At 48.4% G+C, this 18,519-nt stretch overlaps 8 protein-coding genes across 8 annotated transcripts; 2 read left to right on the forward strand and 6 right to left on the reverse strand.

Annotated features, from left to right (window-relative positions):
* Positions 1–1,634: 1,634 nt before the first annotated feature.
* On the reverse strand, positions 1,635–2,723 carry N7529_008720 (F-box domain protein; the record flags this gene model as incomplete). Its single annotated transcript, XM_057244247.1, has 1 exon — positions 1,635–2,723. One exon carries the CDS (start codon positions 2,721–2,723, stop codon positions 1,635–1,637), a length of 1,089 nt encoding a protein of 362 aa, XP_057095785.1.
* A 1,006-nt stretch (positions 2,724–3,729) lies between these two features.
* On the forward strand, positions 3,730–5,045 carry N7529_008721 (cobalamin-independent methionine synthase II family protein; the record flags this gene model as incomplete). The annotated part of the gene is made up of 3 exons (XM_057244248.1): positions 3,730–3,949; positions 3,997–4,413; positions 4,474–5,045. The coding sequence occupies 3 exons, from the start codon at positions 3,730–3,732 to the stop codon at positions 5,043–5,045; spliced, it is 1,209 nt and encodes a 402-aa protein (XP_057095786.1).
* A 1,333-nt stretch (positions 5,046–6,378) lies between these two features.
* N7529_008722 (uncharacterized protein) lies at positions 6,379–6,918 on the reverse strand (the record flags this gene model as incomplete). The annotated part of the gene is made up of 1 exon (XM_057244249.1): positions 6,379–6,918. One exon carries the CDS (start codon positions 6,916–6,918, stop codon positions 6,379–6,381), a length of 540 nt encoding a protein of 179 aa, XP_057095787.1.
* A 593-nt stretch (positions 6,919–7,511) lies between these two features.
* On the reverse strand, positions 7,512–7,772 carry N7529_008723 (uncharacterized protein; the record flags this gene model as incomplete). The annotated part of the gene is made up of 1 exon (XM_057244250.1): positions 7,512–7,772. The coding sequence occupies one exon, from the start codon at positions 7,770–7,772 to the stop codon at positions 7,512–7,514; it is 261 nt and encodes an 86-aa protein (XP_057095788.1).
* An 856-nt stretch (positions 7,773–8,628) lies between these two features.
* On the reverse strand, positions 8,629–9,360 carry N7529_008724 (ADP-ribosylation factor family protein; the record flags this gene model as incomplete). The annotated part of the gene is made up of 4 exons (XM_057244251.1): positions 8,629–8,670; positions 8,726–8,838; positions 8,893–9,198; positions 9,267–9,360. The coding sequence occupies 4 exons, from the start codon at positions 9,358–9,360 to the stop codon at positions 8,629–8,631; spliced, it is 555 nt and encodes a 184-aa protein (XP_057095789.1).
* Positions 9,361–9,926: 566 nt separating this feature from the next.
* ccg9 (putative trehalose synthase (Ccg-9)) lies at positions 9,927–12,295 on the forward strand (the record flags this gene model as incomplete). The annotated part of the gene is made up of 6 exons (XM_057244252.1): positions 9,927–10,031; positions 10,081–10,493; positions 10,549–10,824; positions 10,880–11,344; positions 11,395–11,504; positions 11,580–12,295. The coding sequence occupies 6 exons, from the start codon at positions 9,927–9,929 to the stop codon at positions 12,293–12,295; spliced, it is 2,085 nt and encodes a 694-aa protein (XP_057095790.1).
* Positions 12,296–12,525: 230 nt separating this feature from the next.
* On the reverse strand, positions 12,526–13,220 carry N7529_008726 (dynactin subunit 5; the record flags this gene model as incomplete). The annotated part of the gene is made up of 2 exons (XM_057244253.1): positions 12,526–13,092; positions 13,179–13,220. The coding sequence occupies 2 exons, from the start codon at positions 13,218–13,220 to the stop codon at positions 12,526–12,528; spliced, it is 609 nt and encodes a 202-aa protein (XP_057095791.1).
* A 441-nt stretch (positions 13,221–13,661) lies between these two features.
* On the reverse strand, positions 13,662–17,135 carry N7529_008727 (peroxidase/cytochrome P450 family protein; the record flags this gene model as incomplete). Its single annotated transcript, XM_057244254.1, has 3 exons — positions 13,662–16,267; positions 16,327–16,536; positions 16,601–17,135. 3 exons carry the CDS (start codon positions 17,133–17,135, stop codon positions 13,662–13,664), a joined length of 3,351 nt encoding a protein of 1,116 aa, XP_057095792.1.
* Between the last annotated feature and the right edge of the window lie 1,384 nt (positions 17,136–18,519).

The following is an 18,519-nucleotide window of genomic DNA, read 5'->3' on the forward strand; positions in this document are numbered from 1 at the left end:
TTGAGCTCCCAATACCAGCTCTCAGGCGTCAAATCTTCCTAATTTCGAGTTAACAATTGCTTGTACCACGGGCTTCTGTACGGCCATCCACATACCTCCACTTCCACAATAGTCTCTGGCATATCTTGTGATATTTGATGCGACATGACAATTCTCGTCCTTCAAACAAGCTCCTCATAGCAAAGTCGACAGGGAATTCGTGAGCGCGAGTCTTCTTGCGGCATTGCGTTGCTTTGCCGGGTAGAGGTACTGGTACCTGTGCTGTTACTCATTGCTCTATTATTTTCTTCTACATGAGAGAAAGAGCAGCTGGTGCCGTTACAGCAGCGGAATTGAGCAAAGAATTGGCAGATTATGCCAGAGTGCCAATCCGGCTCCGTCGGACTGGTCTCCGGCAAGCAGCTCCTGTCCCCCATAACAGAAAAAGTGATGAACAGATTCTAGTAGTCTGTAATGCCAAGCTCGTTTTGGCTTTATGCTTGCTTATTTCTTGGCAAACTTTGTTTTCAGGATAGTATGAGCGTGGTACAATATGGTTGCTGGGCTGCGAGGACTCCAAGATGGGACCTAATGCTGTGCCCTTCTGCCCAGTCACATCGCAATAAACAATTTCTGACCCATAGTTACAAGATTTATTAACGTATAGCCCCAGCTTATGAGAAAAGTAATCACTCGTTCACTTGCACCACACTCGGGGAGAGAGACAATAATAAAAGCTTCTGATTAGCAATACTAGCATCAAAATGGAAGAAAAAAGAAAGACAAAAAAAACATACAACAGTGAGGATTCGCTGGTGGTCACCCACCCAACTACTAACTCACCGGCGTGTGGCTTAAGTACGGCTGAGCGGACGGGAAGCCCTGTTTTCCACACCCTATGGTCGTATGTGCTTGCTTTTTCATGATCTCATTATTTGAATTGATGCCTCGCTCTTCTGCGTAACCGAATGTGATGTCTTGCAACCATATAAGTTCTCGTAGTCTCTAGCTAGCTGTCTCGTGCTACAGCTTTCTCGGCCTTCCTGGTCACAACTAATCGATTCATATCGCGTGTGGTTGATATACCAGCATAAATAAGTTCTTTGTTTTGCCGCTGGATCTAGATCATGATGCATTATACACCAATTTGACAGCTTGTTTGTGCAGCTGCGTGTTTGCCATCTCGGGATGCTCATATAATGAACATCCTGGCCGCCATTTTAGATATTTAATCATCATTCTAATCTATTTCCTAAGCGCACCTTCGTAACGATCATTATCCATCAAATCATCCTTGTGTAGCCCTACGCAGCAATACGTATCGCGCGCTCTGTCATGATTTTGACTAGGCCTGCTAGTGTAGTCTTGTCACACCTTCGAAAGCTTCAAGCAAGCAACCCATGTGATTGGCCCACCCGTGCGTCGCCCTCCAGGCTTCCCAAGACCTTTCCTGATATGTGCAACCGCCCTAGTGGATATCTGGGTAGTAAGTTTTGCCTATCGCATCTGCTTATGGAGGATAATGACCCAGTCAAATTGGGCCTAGATGCTCGACTCGCTTTCCATCAAGTATATTACGGAACGAAAAGATGAATACATACAAAGTTGTTGGGACAAGAACAGTACCGCGCGGTTAGATTTTGAGAACAATCTAGCTAATTTCGCCTCCAAACACCTTGCCCATCGTGTACCCAGCCCCCGTCACCAATCACATTGTCAAGAATAGAGAGGAGGTCATCCCGAATGGCCTCCACGTGCAAGTCATTGCACCTAAACTCCGTCAAGCTTTTCATTTTGTTGACGGTATATCCAACCAAAGAATAAGAAGTCGCGAGTTCCATCCATGGATCATTAGGATCCATCGGCCCTCGTTGTTCTACCTCGGTAGCATGATTACCGGGACAAGGTGCAAGCCGTACATCAAGACGCTGCAAATTTGGCATTCCAAGGATAGCATCTAGTACGATTTGCGAGTGATTGAAGAATGGAAACACGGCCGTATAGGAAAAGTATGTCAGATGTTGTAGTAGAGCAGGCAGGTCAACCTGGGGTTGAAATAACTGCCTTCCTCCACGGATCAAATTGGCACCCCATTCGCCCAGGATTGACGGAACGGTTGAGAGAAAGTATTCGTAGTGGTGATAGGATTTCAAAGATGAAGACTCATTGAAGGACATTGAGGTCCACGGGCGCGATGCGAGAAGACTCGTGCAAGATTCGAGACTGGGCAATTCGTGCGAGTCACGAACGTTGCACTCTCGTTGCAAAACCAGGGTTTGCAATTCTATTTCGAATTCCCAGCTGTGGGCATTCATGATCGGGGTGCCTAGTGTTTTGCCAATGAATGTAGGCGGCGCTATGACTATCATCTGGCCTGGGTCCAGATAACGAAGAACTTGGCGCCACCAAAGTGGATCGGCAGGGCGATCTGAGATATCATTCCCCATCGCCACGAGGGAATGTACATGTCGGCTGAGGTTTGAGTTAATGATGAAGAAATGGAAGTCCCGTTCCTCATGAAGGTTTAGGCGGACATGATTGAAGAGCCAAGGTCGCACGAGCTTGAGTAGACGTGATGAGCATAATGTAAGGTGCTTTAGATCTTTCGTTGGCGAATGAGTAAGTTGTAAACTCGGTGCATGGTGTAATTGTCCATATGATGGTGGTTCCGTGGATAAGTAGGAAATGATGTGGTCTAGGAGTTCATTGGGAAGAAGCTCCAAAGGAGAGGTCGGTGGAGACATTGGAGGGTGATCATGCCGGTCTCGTTCCACATGACTATCTAGCACTCAATTCGATAGCAATATTGTACTCTGTATGCGTACAGTGTATAGAATACACTGTACAAAGTAAAACGTCGGCTGAGCGAAAGAAGGTGAAGTGCCGACTTTCCCCACTCAATTCGCTGGGACCCTCCACTAGGCTTTTTGTCATCTATTACTCAGCTAATGCTCTCTTCTGGAAAATACAATTGACCTCCAATCAGACTATAAAAGTAGTTGAATATGAAGGATATTCAGATTCTGCTTTAAAATTACGTTGGATTATACATATAGCAATATATCAATATATCAAATATAAAGAAACAAAGTAGAATGCAAGCAGATCTAGAAGCGTTGATCGGAAAACCCCCATGTGGGGCGTTCAGAACACTTTACAACGACTTCAGCGCCAATCAAAAAAGAAGAACTTTGGATATACCCAGGTACTTCTTATGGGATCTGTGCCCCGGAAACAGACTGGTTGAAGAGTTTGAGGCACAGTGCATCGCCTGCCAAGAATCTTCAACCCCGCATTGACATCTAAATTCATGACTGAGGCTCTTGCATATGGCCGTCTACATCGTAGACAGTTGCGCTGTAGAAGAATATGGCAGTGAGAACCATGGACTCAAAAATCGGCCCAAAAGCGATCGCCTAAATGGACTCGGGAAGATCGGAACGGAAGCTGCAAATGCGACGAATTTCATAGGCGAAGTCGGTGGCCAAAGAAATGTGGAGAGCCTCAGCTTTTGCTGTGGGGCAATGCCTATCACGGCTGGAAATAGCGACTTCGGATGGGATTACAATAATGGTCATTCAATGCCCCTCTTTTGACTGATCCGGTCTTCTCTGAATTCTCCCCTTTCACAATTCCCCAGACATTCGGGATTCCAGTAGATTTCAAGGTATGACTGCTCGTGTCGCGTTCCTAATATATGAGAAACAGCTGACCATCTTTGCATTAGTCAATCTTCATACTACCTTCAGAATGGCCCCTCAACTTCACCAGCGCCCACCATTCCGCGCGGAACACCTTGGTTCGCTTCTGCGCCCTCACAAGCTCCTGGATACCAAGCTTGCTTTTGAGGCTGGCAAGATCCCAGAGGCGGAATTGACCGCCGTCGAGGATAAGGAGGTTAACGATATCGTTAAGACCCAGCAGAAGCTCGGATATGCCGCTATTTCAGACGGCGAGTACCGTCGTCACAGTAAGAGCTCTGTATATCCATGGCATGGGCACCGCTGACAGCTCTAGTGTTCTGGGGTACTTTCTTCCCCGGTCTCGATGGCTTCGAGGAAGTCAATGATGTCGATGTCGATGATTTCCGCCCCTACGCCCCCGATATTGCCGCATTCCTGGAAGCGGGCCACAAGCCCGGTGAGAGTGTCATCTGTACTGGCAAGATCAAGCACGTTGGCAGCACCTACGTTGATCAGTTCAAGTACCTTGCCAGCCAGGTTCCTGCCAACGAGGTCGGCAACCTGAAGATCACTCTTGCCGCCCCTAACTGGTACCACTTGCGCTACCGTGAGGGCAAGGCTTACCCCAAGTCCGTGTACACCAACGACGAGGACTACTTCGGTGACATTGCCAAGGCCTACCAGGCCGAGCTCCAGATCCTCTATGATGCCGGCTGCCGTAACGTCCAATTCGATGACCCCAACCTGGCTTGTAAGAGAGCATAGAACCCTTTCAACCAATGAGGTTAGAATGAACTAACATTTGTCTCAGACTTCTGCTCCGAGAAGTTCCTCAACGGCTTCAAGGAGGATCCTCTGAACGTATACACCGCCGACGTGATGTTCGAGAAGTACATCAAGCAGTACAACGACTGCTTCGTCAACCTGCCCGCCGACATGCACGTCGGCGTCCACCTGTGCCGCGGTAACTTCGTCGGCAGCCGCCACTTCTCCGAGGGTGGCTATGACCGCATCGCCATCAAGCTGTTCCAGGAGCTGAACGTGCACACCTACTACCTCGAGTACGACACCCCGCGCGCGGGTGGCTTCGAACCCCTCAAGTTCCTCCCCACCCACAAGAACGTCATCCTGGGCGTCGTCACCAGCAAGTTCGCCAAGCTCGAGGACAAAGAGGAGATGAAAACTCGTGTCATTGACGCCGCCAAGTTCATCGCAGAGGGTAACAACATCTCCCTCGATGCTGCGCTTAACCAAGTCGGTGTCAGCCCCCAGTGTGGGTTTGCTTCCCACCGTGAGGGTAATGCTATCGACTGGGACGGCATGATCAACAAGCTTCAGCTTGTGCGTGATATTGCCAACGATATCTGGCCTAACCAGGCTTAGACTTTTTGTTTGAGCTTCACGAACTTAAAATTTCTCTCTTGTACATTTTTTGAGATTTCCCATTTCATCTCCGGGAATGCCGCTTCCCTGCTCGCTTTTCAACAAATGTAGCGGGGTTTCGGAGTTCCCGTTTGCACAGCGCGTTTTCATGGAAGGTTTTGGACGAAGGTTATGATATCTTTTTGAATGCCCACTTAACGTTTTATTCTTGGATACAGTCAACGAGCGTCTTTTCAATCCAGTTTCTTTTCTTGGTTCATAATTTCAGGTGTAAATATTGTAATCCGAGAACGTTGAATGTATGGTCTCACATCGACTGAAATTGAGTTGAGCAAATGTTGCGAGGAAGGTCAACACCATCAAGTATGCACACCTAGGAGCGGACCTTGTGAGAGTCTTACCACAAGGTCCTCACTCATACATCCTACATGGTCATGTGGAATAGCAGGAGCCCTATAATTCTTGAAGAATTTTGCTGCCGTTCACCTGGCCTCTTCAAATCCCTATTTGACACATATTCTGGTCGTACGTTATCTGACTCGTCGCTACTTTTCAATATATATATTCGCAACCTGTTTTTTATTTACTTAGCCCACCTGGGCACCACGGCCCTAACATATGCATAATTTCAACCATTGTACCCTTTTATATATATATTTAAGTTTGCCTTTATCGTACATTCAGAGCCACTCTCCAAAGCCTATTGTTAAATCGAGATCGCGCAATAGCATGTATAACGTACAGAAAATTATTTGGGGTCATGTATAGAAATGTTTGAACTCGTCCTCAACAAGTCTTCGTGGCGCAATTGGTTAGCGCGTTCGACTGTTAATCGAGAGGTTGGAAGTTCGAGCCTTCCCGAGGACGTTTCTTTTTTGTCAATTCGAGTTATTCTCATTAATAATCTTATTTTTGGATCAAGAATCCACAGTGGGACGTGGCATACGACTGAGCGCACCTTGTGGAGTAGGATATTCGTCATTATTCGAGCTGAGTGCACCTCTTAAATAAAATCATACCTAGGTACCTGAATTCCTTATTTTTCCCAAACACCCGAACCCTATCCCGAGGTCGTGGCCCTGATGAAAATTTGCCTAGGTATCAGAATGAGGGGCCTAATAAAGCGCAAGGTGGTGTTTGGGGGGATGCCTATGAGTTGAGATATCCTTCCCGATTGGGAAAAGTGAGATGATTATTAACATTGTAAGGTGCACTGAACTATTTATAAGGTGCGCTCAACTGTAACTCGTTTATTCATCTTATCTACTAGCATACATGCCTGAACGAGATTGACTATTTGGTCTCCCTTAGACCGGCTGCAACATAGACCTTACTATTCCAAGTTTCTAAGGCATGACAATCCCCCCTGGACCAGCTTGGCGATCACACGCATAGTCCACCTTTGACAGTTCTCCGTAACGGATTTCCGATCTTCCGCTCGAGGCGGAGGCTCTTGCCCTGCGACCTGTTTCACCAACTGAGCCGCCTTGGCCTGATCTTTGGATACAACCGCCAGAGTATAAACATTGGAGGTTATGGCTGCGTCGTAAATATTGACTTTCTCGGCCGAAGGCTCATATGTCATATATTGCGCGTCTCCTGTTACCTGATGGACATAGCCGTAATCTGGTTCGTTTTTATCGGCGAGAAAGAGTGCCCAGTGGTTGGGCTCCCCGGGGCCTTGCTCTTCTTGGACAAGGTACAGATAGAGATGAGGGAATTCGGCAGGCGGGCATGTGCTTTCGGCTTCGGGTTGGTCCTCGATCCAGTCTTGTGTGCCTTTCCTGCGGTGGAATGTGCGGCCGTCGAACTGGTATACTTCTCTTAGACCCCGTGTTTGGCTGGGTATATCTGCGGGTGGATATTCATTCATTTCCTGGAAGATGGAGTTAGTATGCCATCTTCTATGGGGATTTCACTAGCAGACGACGCTACTTGCTGTAGATGAGTTCATAGTGGTAAATGGCTCCGTTATGATGCGTTGAAATTGGACAATCTTCGCCGTTATCTTCGATGGAATGCTGTCATAGTTGCAATATGGTGGCGAGGGTTTCAAGCCACCTAGGCGCTTACCTACTACCTATGTACGTGTGCAGACAGACATTTGTCGAATTTCTACGTCATATTAGCTGTAACCAAACATAGCATATCGGGTTGCATAGATAAAGACAGCAAGCTGGTATATAATGGACGGTAATATCTCACTGTCATCTTCATCGTCGATAATACGCTCATTCTACTTGCCGATCGTCCCATGGGAAGTATTACAAATGTGCGCTATCAGAAAGACAAGTAAAATAATTACAATACCGACAAATCGTTCATACAAGTGTTTGAAATATACGGAATGTAATGTACCTTGGGTGTTGAATTTGCAACTCCTGATCTGATCAGACAAAGAAATTGATTTTGATTTATCTTGACAATTTAATCCACAATTCCTATTTCTGATACCTGGATACCATACTACTCTGCCGGGCCCTCGATGTTGCCTTCTTTGATAGATGAACTCTTGTGAGTGTTCATGTTCTCGATTCTGTAGCGCGGCTCGTTGTCCGAGGCTGTCGTAATTTCACGGATGACCCCGACACTTTTGTTGGTCTTGGAATTTGCACCTGTTGTAGCCTGGTTAGCTTGTGGCTCGTGTATGTATACATTGTATATAAAGTTCATCATACCACCGACAGGTTTGTAATTCACTTTATCCCCTTCTTTGAATTGGTGCATTGCTGATGTTGGGGCTGGTGAAGATATACGCGGAGACAGGCGTGGAAATCGAAGTATGATGCCGGTTAATGAGGAGATTTTTTGGACGCGTCACAATAGTCTTCTGCGTATATATATTTGTGTACAAGCAGGGATGCTTCGATGTATGTTTCAAACAAGAAATGTGTCAAAGTATTCTAAGTAAAGAATCGGAGCTATACTAGCCTCCTTTTATATGTATTTTCAGTTCCATAACGGCCCTATTGTGAGGGAAGTATTCCCGATATCATCATATTGACGATATACATTTCGGAATTGTTTGAGGCTGATGCATACTTTTGCATGAACCAAGTACTTGACTGGACTGGAATAGATGCAGGGTCTTGGGTTTTTCATAGACAAATTCGGTGGTCTGTTCCGTGGAAACATGAACCTGATCACACATAATTGAGTCAGGAGTATGTCATTCATTTCTATTGTCTATCTAACCCAATGCCAGAACATATCCCTCTGTCTCTGCTGTAATCAAATTATGTGCATAAGAAATCGCATCCACAATTGCAAAGGGGCTTGAAAAACAACAACGCTAGGTAGAGAGCACAATGTAATTAAAGTATTGAATTGGACCCAACAAGCCCATATAAGAACAGAGGGGATATCATAGAAGTGAAGATAAAACAACGGAAAAAGGCAACGAGGTAAGGTAAGAAAGGCAACAGACAAAGGAAAAGACCAGAAATTAAAAGCCCAAATGCTGCGTCATCTTGTCATCAAACACGGACATGAAGAGAGAAAAAGAAAACACTTGTCAGATAATGCGAGATGTTGTACAACGAAGCTACTCGAAGAGTGCCTCTCGAGATGACAGCGGTGCATCTTATTTCTGGGGTTGGGTCTTGACATTGTTTGAGAGCCAGGCCTAAACAAGTAATTAGCTTGAGATCATTGCTATATAGAGCAAGGAAATAACTTACCAGACCCTCGAAGATACCGGTACCATCTGTTGCAACACTGGGTGCCACATACCACAGCTTGTCCTTCAGTTTAGTCAATTGAAGTTGTTGGGTAACTTCCTCCGGGCTCAGGTCTAGATTTTGGTTAGCGAAAGAGTCGTTGAATCCCAGAAACAGGGGATACATACGGCCAGGGATATCTTGCTTGTTGGCAAAGACTAGCAGCAGGGCATCCTTCATTTCACGGTCGTTGATGATCTTATGCAGCTCCGAGCGAGCCTCATCCACACGCGCCTTGTCGCTGGAGTCAACCACGAAAATCAATCCTTGTGTGCCGGAGTAGTAATGTCTCCAGAGGGGTCGGATCTTGTCCTGACCACCGACATCCCAGACGTTGAACTTGACATTCTTGTAGGTAACGCTCTCGACGTTGAATCCGACGGTAGGAATGGTAGTAACGTCCTGGTTGCTGAGTTTAAGTTTGTAGAGAATAGCTAGAGGGAGAGGTGTCAGCCAATTCTTGCTCCAAGGTCTCAATTGGTGTAGGACCAAGAACACATACTCGTCTTTCCAGCAGCATCTAGACCCAACATAAGGATACGCATCTCCTTAGTGCCGAATATCTTGCCCATCATTTTGGATACTTGTCCACCCATGGCGAAATTTGACGCGTTTTCGCGAAATCAGGAGCTATTTGGAGTTGAGATATCAAGAATCGCGACCCGCGTAATATATGCGGGTTCAAAGGGTGAAGCGGAGAAGCAATTTATTACTTCCGGGGAAATTAATATTGGAGGGGATTGCTCGTCAAAGCAAAGAAATGAGAAAAGGGAAAAAAAAGGAAAAGAAGCAAATGAAGATCGGCTTTCGCAGCCAATTTCCCTGAGGCGGGGGAAAAGGGGCTGGTTCGCGCTGACATAAGCCACGAGGGTTGATTGTTTCACCTTTGTGTCCACTGTTATACTGTTGATCATGTTCTTGATATGTTGATCGCTATATATCGATATCTTTCTACCTGTCTGCTTTCTAGTATCATAACGGAATAACTCCATGTGTCCGGGGAAAAATCGACCATGGTCGTGGAATTCCTACGTCAGCGACATGAATGAAGTCACTCATACGATAGCTATGTACTTTATCGCCTCTTCTGTTAGACTATAGCTACACTAGCTATGATATCCACCCTCATTCCACAGGATCTTAGTGGCCCACTTAAAGCATCATGCCCGGTGAAGTTCAAAAGTTCGAGCGCCATGCATCAATCACACAGCAGCGTCGATTGGCTCTCCAATTCAAGCGTAAAGCTTGGCTGGGCCCTCCATCAGATGTATGGGTTGGTAGAATATTAGAAGCTCATTTACTAACAACACTCCTAGACAATTTACGGAGGAATTTCCAGCAAATTCGATGACCGTCATATTACAACTATAGCCATTGCGCTACGTGATACCACGTACTTATTGGATTTCATTGAAAAGCGATTCGAGGATGGCTTAGCGTGCACGGAAGAAGCCACCGAGTTTATAATTTCCGAATTAAGAAATTATTCAGAAGAGCATATGGAGAAGATAGTTGGGTTATCGATGCCTCGTTATATCGCAGACCACTGCCCCACGCTCTGTTCTCGTCTGTGGGGGGAACTCGATATCGTTCCATTGGTTATGTCAAATTCAACACTCATTGATCGATTCAGTGTCGGACAGGATTCCAACGAACAAGCTAATATAGCAGACGGGTGGGTAAAGACCATTGACGAGCAGGCTGAATCTATGGCAAGAAAGGGGGTCAGGTTCGTTGGACGCGACAAAGCATAGGAACCATTGGACATTGCTAATTGCATACAGGCTATTTGGACCAGAGAACACTCCCTTGCTGCAAGTGGGGTTTCTAGGTCTTGTGGAGGTGGACACAGCTTATCATATAAGGATTGCAACTCTAAATGACTTCAAAAAAACAGTCTCCTATCGAACGTGGGCGGCGGTGCAACACTACGCCGATGAAATGAAACGGCGCAAGGTCAAGGTTGCGTTTTTTAGTTCCTCGCCCCAGGGAGGCGGAGTAGCCTTGATGCGACATGCTTTGTTACGATTCTCGAATGTCTTAGGAACGGACCTCAAATGGTTTTTCTTCACCTTCTTATCTTTGGAACTCACGATACTAACCCAAGACATGCAGGTACGTGCCAAAACCACGGCCGGACGTGTTCCAGGCGACTAAGATAAATCACAATATCCTGCAAGGCGCTGCGCATCACGGTGAACGTTTGACACCAGAGAATAAGAAGCTGCTGCAAGAGTGGATCGAGGAGAATGCGAGGAGGTACTGGACCCGTGGAGGCGGCCCTTTACTTCCACCTTCAGAAGGCGGCGCAGACGTAATAATCATCGACGATCCCCAGATGCCAGGCGTCATTCCTATTGCTAAACAGCACTCTCCAGATCGACCCATCATCTTTCGAAGCCACATTCAAATTCGAAGGGATTTGATCGCAACGCCCGGCTCCGCACAGGCTGAGGCATGGGACTTTCTGTGGAATAATATCCAACTTGCCGACATCTTTATCAGCCATCCTGTGAACGAATTTGTGCCGTGGAATGTGCCCCCAGAGATCGTGGGCTATATGCCTGCATCAACCGACTGGTAAAGATTTGCCTTCGATAGATTGACCATATTCCCCTGACATACTGTAGGTTGGACGGATTGAACAAGAATATGCGAGACTGGGATATTGCACACTACGGTCGTATCTTCAATGCAGCTTGTCGGAACGCTGAAATGCCAACCATCCAATTCCCAGGGGGTGAGTGATCGAATCATTACCTAAATCTTCGTATCTGCCGGTCAAATCTAATGAGTCATATGGTCATGCATAAAGACACATATATTGTGCAAATTGCTCGATTCGATCCCTCCAAGGGTATCTCGGATGTGTTGGTTTCATATGAGAAATTCTATAACAAGCTTATAGCCAATGCCCCCGACGCGGTTCCCCCCAAATTACTGCTATGTGGACATGGGTCAGTGGACGACCCTGACGGAGCCCGTGTATACGACGAAGTAATCGACTACCTGGATAACAAAGTCTCCGATATCCGCCAGCTGATTTGTGTAATGCGCCTACGACCAGTCGATCAGGTCCTGAATGCCCTTCTCTCCAAGGCCACCATTGCACTGCAGCTTTCTACCTCCGAAGGGTTTGAGATCAAAGTCTCGGAGGCAATTCATAAAGGCAAACCGGTGATTGCTACCCGGGCTGGTGGCATTCCGCTGCAGATCGAAAATGGGAAAAATGGGTTTCTGGTCGACGTTGGCGACACCGACGCAGTGGCGCAGCATCTATTTAAACTATGGACAGATGGTGATCTGTATAATCGTATGTCGACGTACGGCCTCAATCACGTCAGTGATGAAGTGAGTACGGTAGGCAGTGCGCTAGACTGGCTCTATCTCTCTGCCAAGTTATCGCGCGGCGAGACTCTGCAGCCCAATGGACGTTGGATAGATGATCTGGCATTCGAGGAGGCCGGAGTTCCAGACAGGAAAGACGAGCTGCGATTGACCCGCGCAGTTCAGGTTGAAAGAATGGGCTAGTTCATAGTCTTTCATTAGCACAACGCCGGTGATACGGTTTGTCTACAAAGGCATTTCGATCTATCTGCAGCAAGAGATACCAATTTGCAATAGACTTCCTTCCATACCCATATACCACCCAGACAATCTATGCCACCTGGAAGCTTTTCCTATAAAAACATAACATTTCACGAGTAACAAGGGGGTATCACAAAGACCAATAAACCAAAGACACATCCAACCAGCATCGATCAAGGCTTTCCAACAACTCGGTACCTCTCCCTCGCCATACCACCCTCCGCCCCTTCAACCCCATACCCCTCCCCAACTTCCCCGACAATCCTCGCCGGCCGCCCCCCAACAACACACCAACTCGGCACCACCATACCAGGAGGCACGACCGCGCCATCAAGCACATAAGCATAATCCTTAATAATCGCCATACTGCCTACAGCCGCGCCCTTCCCAACATGAACATGGTTTCCCAGCTGCGCGGCCTCAATAACAGCACCCTCGCCGACAAAGACATGGTCGCCGATCTTGAGCGGGTAGAAGGAGTGCGTGCCACGGTGTAGACGGCTAGGCGGGCGCAGGATCGCGCTCTTCGAGATGTAGCTGTATCGGCCGACGTTTATGGCGACGCTGGGCGTGTTCGGCGCTGTCGCCGGGCTGGGGTTGTTGGGGTCTGCGGGTGTCGAGGCGCTGCGGAATAGGTCCCCGCGGATGACAGCTTCTGCTTGGATGACCGTTTTGCCGCCTAGGATGATGTGCTGCGTGCCGTGGATTTGGGACCGGCGGGAGATTTTGTTGCCTGTGTCCTGTGGTTTGTTGGTTAGTGGTTTATTTTGTTTGGGGTTTGAGTGGTTCGAGGGCGTCGAGAGCGTGGATGAGGGGGGTTGCTCACGGTTTCAATGTATTCGCTCTTTGCGACCTTTGGTGGAGGCATTTTCAAAACAATCGAGGAAGTTTCCTGTCGTTGGAGGTCACAATGGTGTTGTTGACGATCAAATAACTTCGGGATGATAGCGGCAATATGTGAGGCGGTGGGATAAACTAAACAATGACGATTTTGATCTGGAGCTAGTTAATACATGTAATGCCACGGACTTTGTTTAAGAATGCGCAATGCTCAACTCTACTTGAATGCTTGTTCTTGAATAAATAATTCATCAACTATACACTACACTAATATAAACACAGCTTCAACAATTTCTGGATATCCTGGTGACCGAAGTCCCTGAAAACAAATATCAAAAACAAAGGCATAAGTCAATCATCGCGCAACCTTGGAGAATTACCTCCACATAACATGGCATGTCCGCAGTCATAGGGATTTTATATCAGAATTAAACAACAGACTCAAATCCAACAAGTCAAAAGCATCCTCTTAGGAGGAGGGAGCCTTGTTCTCGACCGGAGCAGCGTCCCAGTGAAGCTTGAGGGACATGGGGAAGGGGCAGTAGGAGGATCCATCGCCACGGAGGTAGACGTAATAGCCGCCCTCCTGGGGGATCTTCTTGAGTTGACCCTGGGCCCCAGCAGCACGGCGGAGACCCGGCAGACGGGCGACGACGCGCAGCATGGCAACGAGGGCGATCTTGGTGACTTGCTCGCCGAAGCCGGTGGTTGGGCCCTGGCCTTGGTTGATGTAGGAGTCAATCGGGCGGTCGAGACGGACCTCGTTGGGTTCGGGGAAAACGCTGGGGTCGTGGTTGGCCTGGTCGAAGGAGGCGAAGACCTGCTGGCCGGGCTGGATGGTGTAGGTCTTGCCGTTGTCCTCGACGGTGACGACCTCCTTGGCCTCGCGGAAGGCGCCGAAGGTGCCGTTCAGGCGGATGGCCTCCAGACAGTAGCGGTACAGCTTCTCGTCGGCTTCAGCGGAGTCGCTCTGGGCCAGGCGGTTGATCTCGGCCAGGTGGACCTTGCTCTCAGGCTTGGTGTAGTGCTCGATGATCTGGGTGAAGACCTGGCCCTGGTTGGGGACCAGTCCGACAATGGTGGGCACAATGGCTGACCAAGTGATGTCGGAGGCGCTGGAGCCGGCTTCCTTCATGCGGCGGATAGCCTCAGTGCCGAACTCGCGGAGAGCGTTGTCGTGGGGATGGAAGTTGTCCATGATACCGGCGAAGAGGCCGCTGTTGGTATCGGCCTTGACGGAGGCCTCGACTACCTGGCCAAGCTGGGTGGAAACAGCAGAGGCAGCGCGGTTCAGGGCGTACGAGCGGGGAGCATCGACGTCGAAGAAGAGCGCGGAGAAGATGGTCGACAGAATCATGTACATCTCGTGCTCGGTGAACAGACCCTGGGGGTTCTGCTCGGTCTTCAGGGGGAGACCGAAGATGGTGGAGGCGAAGTGAACATGGGCCAAGTTACCGACATCACGGGTGATATCGACCTGGTTGATTTTGCCCAGACGACCGCTCTTCTCGGCAATCAGACGCTCAGTGATATCCTCGTAGAAGCTCTTGACAAGCTTAGGGAACTCCTCGGTGTTGAGAGCCTTGCCGATAGCCTCGCGCTGCTTGGTATCGAATTCGCCCTTGCCGAAGAGCTCGGACATGGCGCTGCCCCAGGTGGGACGGAAGTCCTGCTGGTTCTCGAGGACCAACTTGGCATTCTGGTGGGAGGTCAGGTTGACGCGGGGCTCAAAGTATGTGGGCCTGTCATAGGAGTAGTCCTGCTCGCGACCCAGGTTCTTCATGATGTTGCGGTTCTCGCTGGGGATAGTCATGGGGTAGTGGGCGTAGATGGAATCAGGCTTGTAGTGGTTGGGGAAGGCACGGTTGGCCAGCTTGTAGAAGACACAGCCTTGGTTAATGTTGAGATCGTAGCGGGCTTCGTTGTAACCCCAGTTGGTCAGGTTACGGGGGTTGTAGTCAACGGTGTAGTGACGGTCACCACGGACAAGCGCAACGGCATCAGACAACACAGCACGCGAGATGGTGTAGGTTGGGGCAATACCAACACCGGGGATCATGGGCTCCTTCGCCTCCTCGGAGACAATACCGGGGTAGAGCTCAATGTAGTCGGGGTGATCGTAGAGGTGACGCAGGGTATCAGCAATCTCGGGGTTGGAGTTGACCTCCTCGAAAGTCTCATAAGCCTTGAGGCCGAAGTGCTTGCGGAACTCGTTGAGGGAACCAACGTTCCAGCGGCGAGAAGCTTCGATACCGAGGATCTCGATGGAGCGCAGAGCCTTGGGCACATTGCGAGGACCGAAAGAGCTGGCCACATCCTCAGTGGCATTGCTTAAAAGATTGACAAGCTCTCCGTCATCGAAGAAACCGTCCTCACCACGCTTCAGGTTGGCAAAGGTGCGCTTGGAGGGGTCGGCGTCGAGCATACCCTCGACCTTCTTCATGCCCATCAGTAACTCGGGCATGGTGACCTGCTCGGCAGGCTTACCCATGAGGTCATAGTAAATCTGCTCAATCCACTTCTCATCGCCCTGGCTGATAGTCGAGTGCCAGCGGTAGGCCAGGTTGAACTCGACGGAGCACTGGTTACCAAGACCAGAGGGAGTGGAACCGGCCTTCTCCATCTGAGCTCGGGGGTCCAAGCACCAAGTGGAGTTGGTACGGTTCAGGTTGACAATGGTGCGCAGATAATCATACAGAGTGATGTTAATGTATAGACCACAGGTGATGAGACGACCGGTTTGGAACAGGTCCTCATCGCGCTTGGCCCAGGCAGCCTTGGTATCCTCCTCGGACAGACCGGGGCGGGGCTTGCTGAAACGGCCATTCTCGTTGATTTCAGCCAGCTGGGTAACAACGTGGTTGTGGAAACGGTTCAGCATAACCAGGAGAACACCGCAAGCAGCGGGAAGGGCCTGCAAGCGACCCTCGGAGAAGCAATCGGGCTTCAACTTTCCGTTCTCGTGAGAACGGATGAGATCCTGCTGCTCCTTGACATCACCGTACAGAATGGAGAGATCAAGGTAGGCAGAGGTCTTGTTCAAGTGCTGTTGGCGGTAATCCGTCTGGAAAATATCTATATTCGAACAAAGCATATTAGCGCCTGGACTTCAATTCCTGATCTAGTGTACTCACCATGAATAATCAAAGATGCCCAGTCGAAGAAAACACTGGAGACCTTATTGGGGTGCGGGGTGAATTCCTGACGGGCGTAAAGGGTATCAAAAATAAGACCGGCGTCGGGCAATCCGCTGGGTTGGATGGACAGAGGAGGAATGGTGCGGCAGTATGCGGTATTAGCGGCTCCCAGCCATGGAAGAGTAGGGTTGTTATTTGAGCCATCGGCTGAGCGGTATTGGAACTCGTTGCCCATGTAACTATTTGAAGCGTTAGCCCACAATTGCGGAACCAAGATCTTTGAGTTCCTTACGAGAGAGGGGGTGAGGAATTGAGTTCCAAAGCTCATCGAGGAATACATTGGTGAGCTCGGTACGGTTCTTGGAGTGACCGGGCAAATCAGCGACCATCTGGATGACACGCTCCATCAGGTAGGTTTTATCATCAACAAGCTCGCCGGAAGCCTTGTTTGCGATCAAATCCTTGACAGTGTTGACATCGCGGAAACCCAGGGACTTGATGTCTGCGACCAAACCAGAGGACTTGTCATGCTTCAAGTAAGTGCCATCGCCGGTCTGGTTAGGCAATGGTTCTTGTGAAGCGTGAATGGCTTGCGCATACTTCTCAAAAGTCGCAATGACTTCTGCACGCTTCACAGTGCGGTTGCTGCTCTCCTCCTGGTTAGAGCTGGATTTTCGAACCGGCGAGACCTTGGAAAACCGTTTGCTCTTGTCGGCGCTCTTGTCGGTGACCTTGGGCTCAGTGTCGCCATTGGTGTCCTTGGGATCCTTGGACCGCTTGAACTGAGTAGAGATTCTCCTCAACATTGTAAAATAATTATACTCACAAAAAGAAGAGGGGAACAACGAGAAAGAAATTAGGTTAGAAATGCAGAGCACCAGTTTAAGAGAAGAATTAGGAAGCTCGTGAGTCTTTAAAACCGAGCTGTGGGCGACGCAAGTCAGCTGCAGGACTGTGGAGCGTCCCAAAGGTGGCGGATTTGTTATCGCCAATAGTTGATTGACTGCAGGGACCTGATTTGAGTGCTTAGCTCGAACTTTTTGCTTGAACCTGTAGCAATTGTATACTGGCCCCGCATGGCACAGGCTCAGAGTGTGGAGTGTGGATTGTACTGAATATAGTAAGAGATCAACATGTTATGATGACTAGTATTGTTCAGAAAAGGGGAACAATTATGAATGTCTACCCTGGTACGGCTTACATCTTGTATGTTATGTATAATATGATCTATTTATTTTAATATAATTCATGCATGGTATACCCGGGATATTGAGCTGAAAAGTGGAAGCAGGATAGACCTAGATCTCTCCGTACAGTACGGAGTAGACGTCACGAGCTCCCAAAACACGAGGTCGATCCAACTAGGTTACAACTTTGTACGTATCAAATCCACAGTTAGCGGTGTAAACATGCGTCCAATTTGTTCAAATTAATTTTTCTTTTTCCCGAGAAGTCATAGCTCCACCTTGGGATCTAAGATCGAACTAAATCGACACTAAGTGGGTGTCGGCCGGTCTTCACTCTGGAAATTAAAATTACATGCAATAATGAAGAGAAAATGGATTACACAAGCTGGTGGCTGGCTGGATCATGATAGAGTGTTGTCATACCTCGAGTTGTTCGAAGCTGACTGACATGAGTTTGCTCCAATCAGGGTTACAGATAATTATATACACGTTGGTCCCTCGACGCAAGGTCCAGATGCAATAGGAATTGTTGAAAGTTTGAATGTAGAATTGAGTTCCAGGAAAAAGAGTAGTATTACTCCGTACTATAGCTATAGATTACTCTGTAACTACTACGTACTAGTCATGTAACGCTCATATGTTGTGATCGGCATGGCCCACCCGTTCGCCCACTCACTATGGGCTTTTTAAGTGGCGAGCGGGCTGACCTGCACGAACCACATTATCTCTGCTGTCATTGGCAGCTGAATCCACTAGTCATCGTCATAAATTATTCAGATTCTGATCTATCTCACGGCTGGGATTCCCCACCCTAAGGGTCTTTTATTTGATTATTTTCCTTCTTGCACTGGTGCTTTGATCGATAAGACGGATATGCGGAACTCATGGAACCCTCTTTTCCCTGAAATATGTGAAGAAGCGAGGAGAAAACAAGGAAAACTAAAGCAATGCAAAACTTGAAGTGAAATTTAAGATCTATATAGATCGATGAACCACGGGTGGA

Source organism: Penicillium soppii, assembly GCF_028829465.1.
Source record: "Penicillium soppii strain IBT 18220 chromosome Unknown utg000006l, whole genome shotgun sequence".
Lineage (NCBI taxonomy): Eukaryota > Fungi > Ascomycota > Eurotiomycetes > Eurotiales > Aspergillaceae > Penicillium > Penicillium soppii.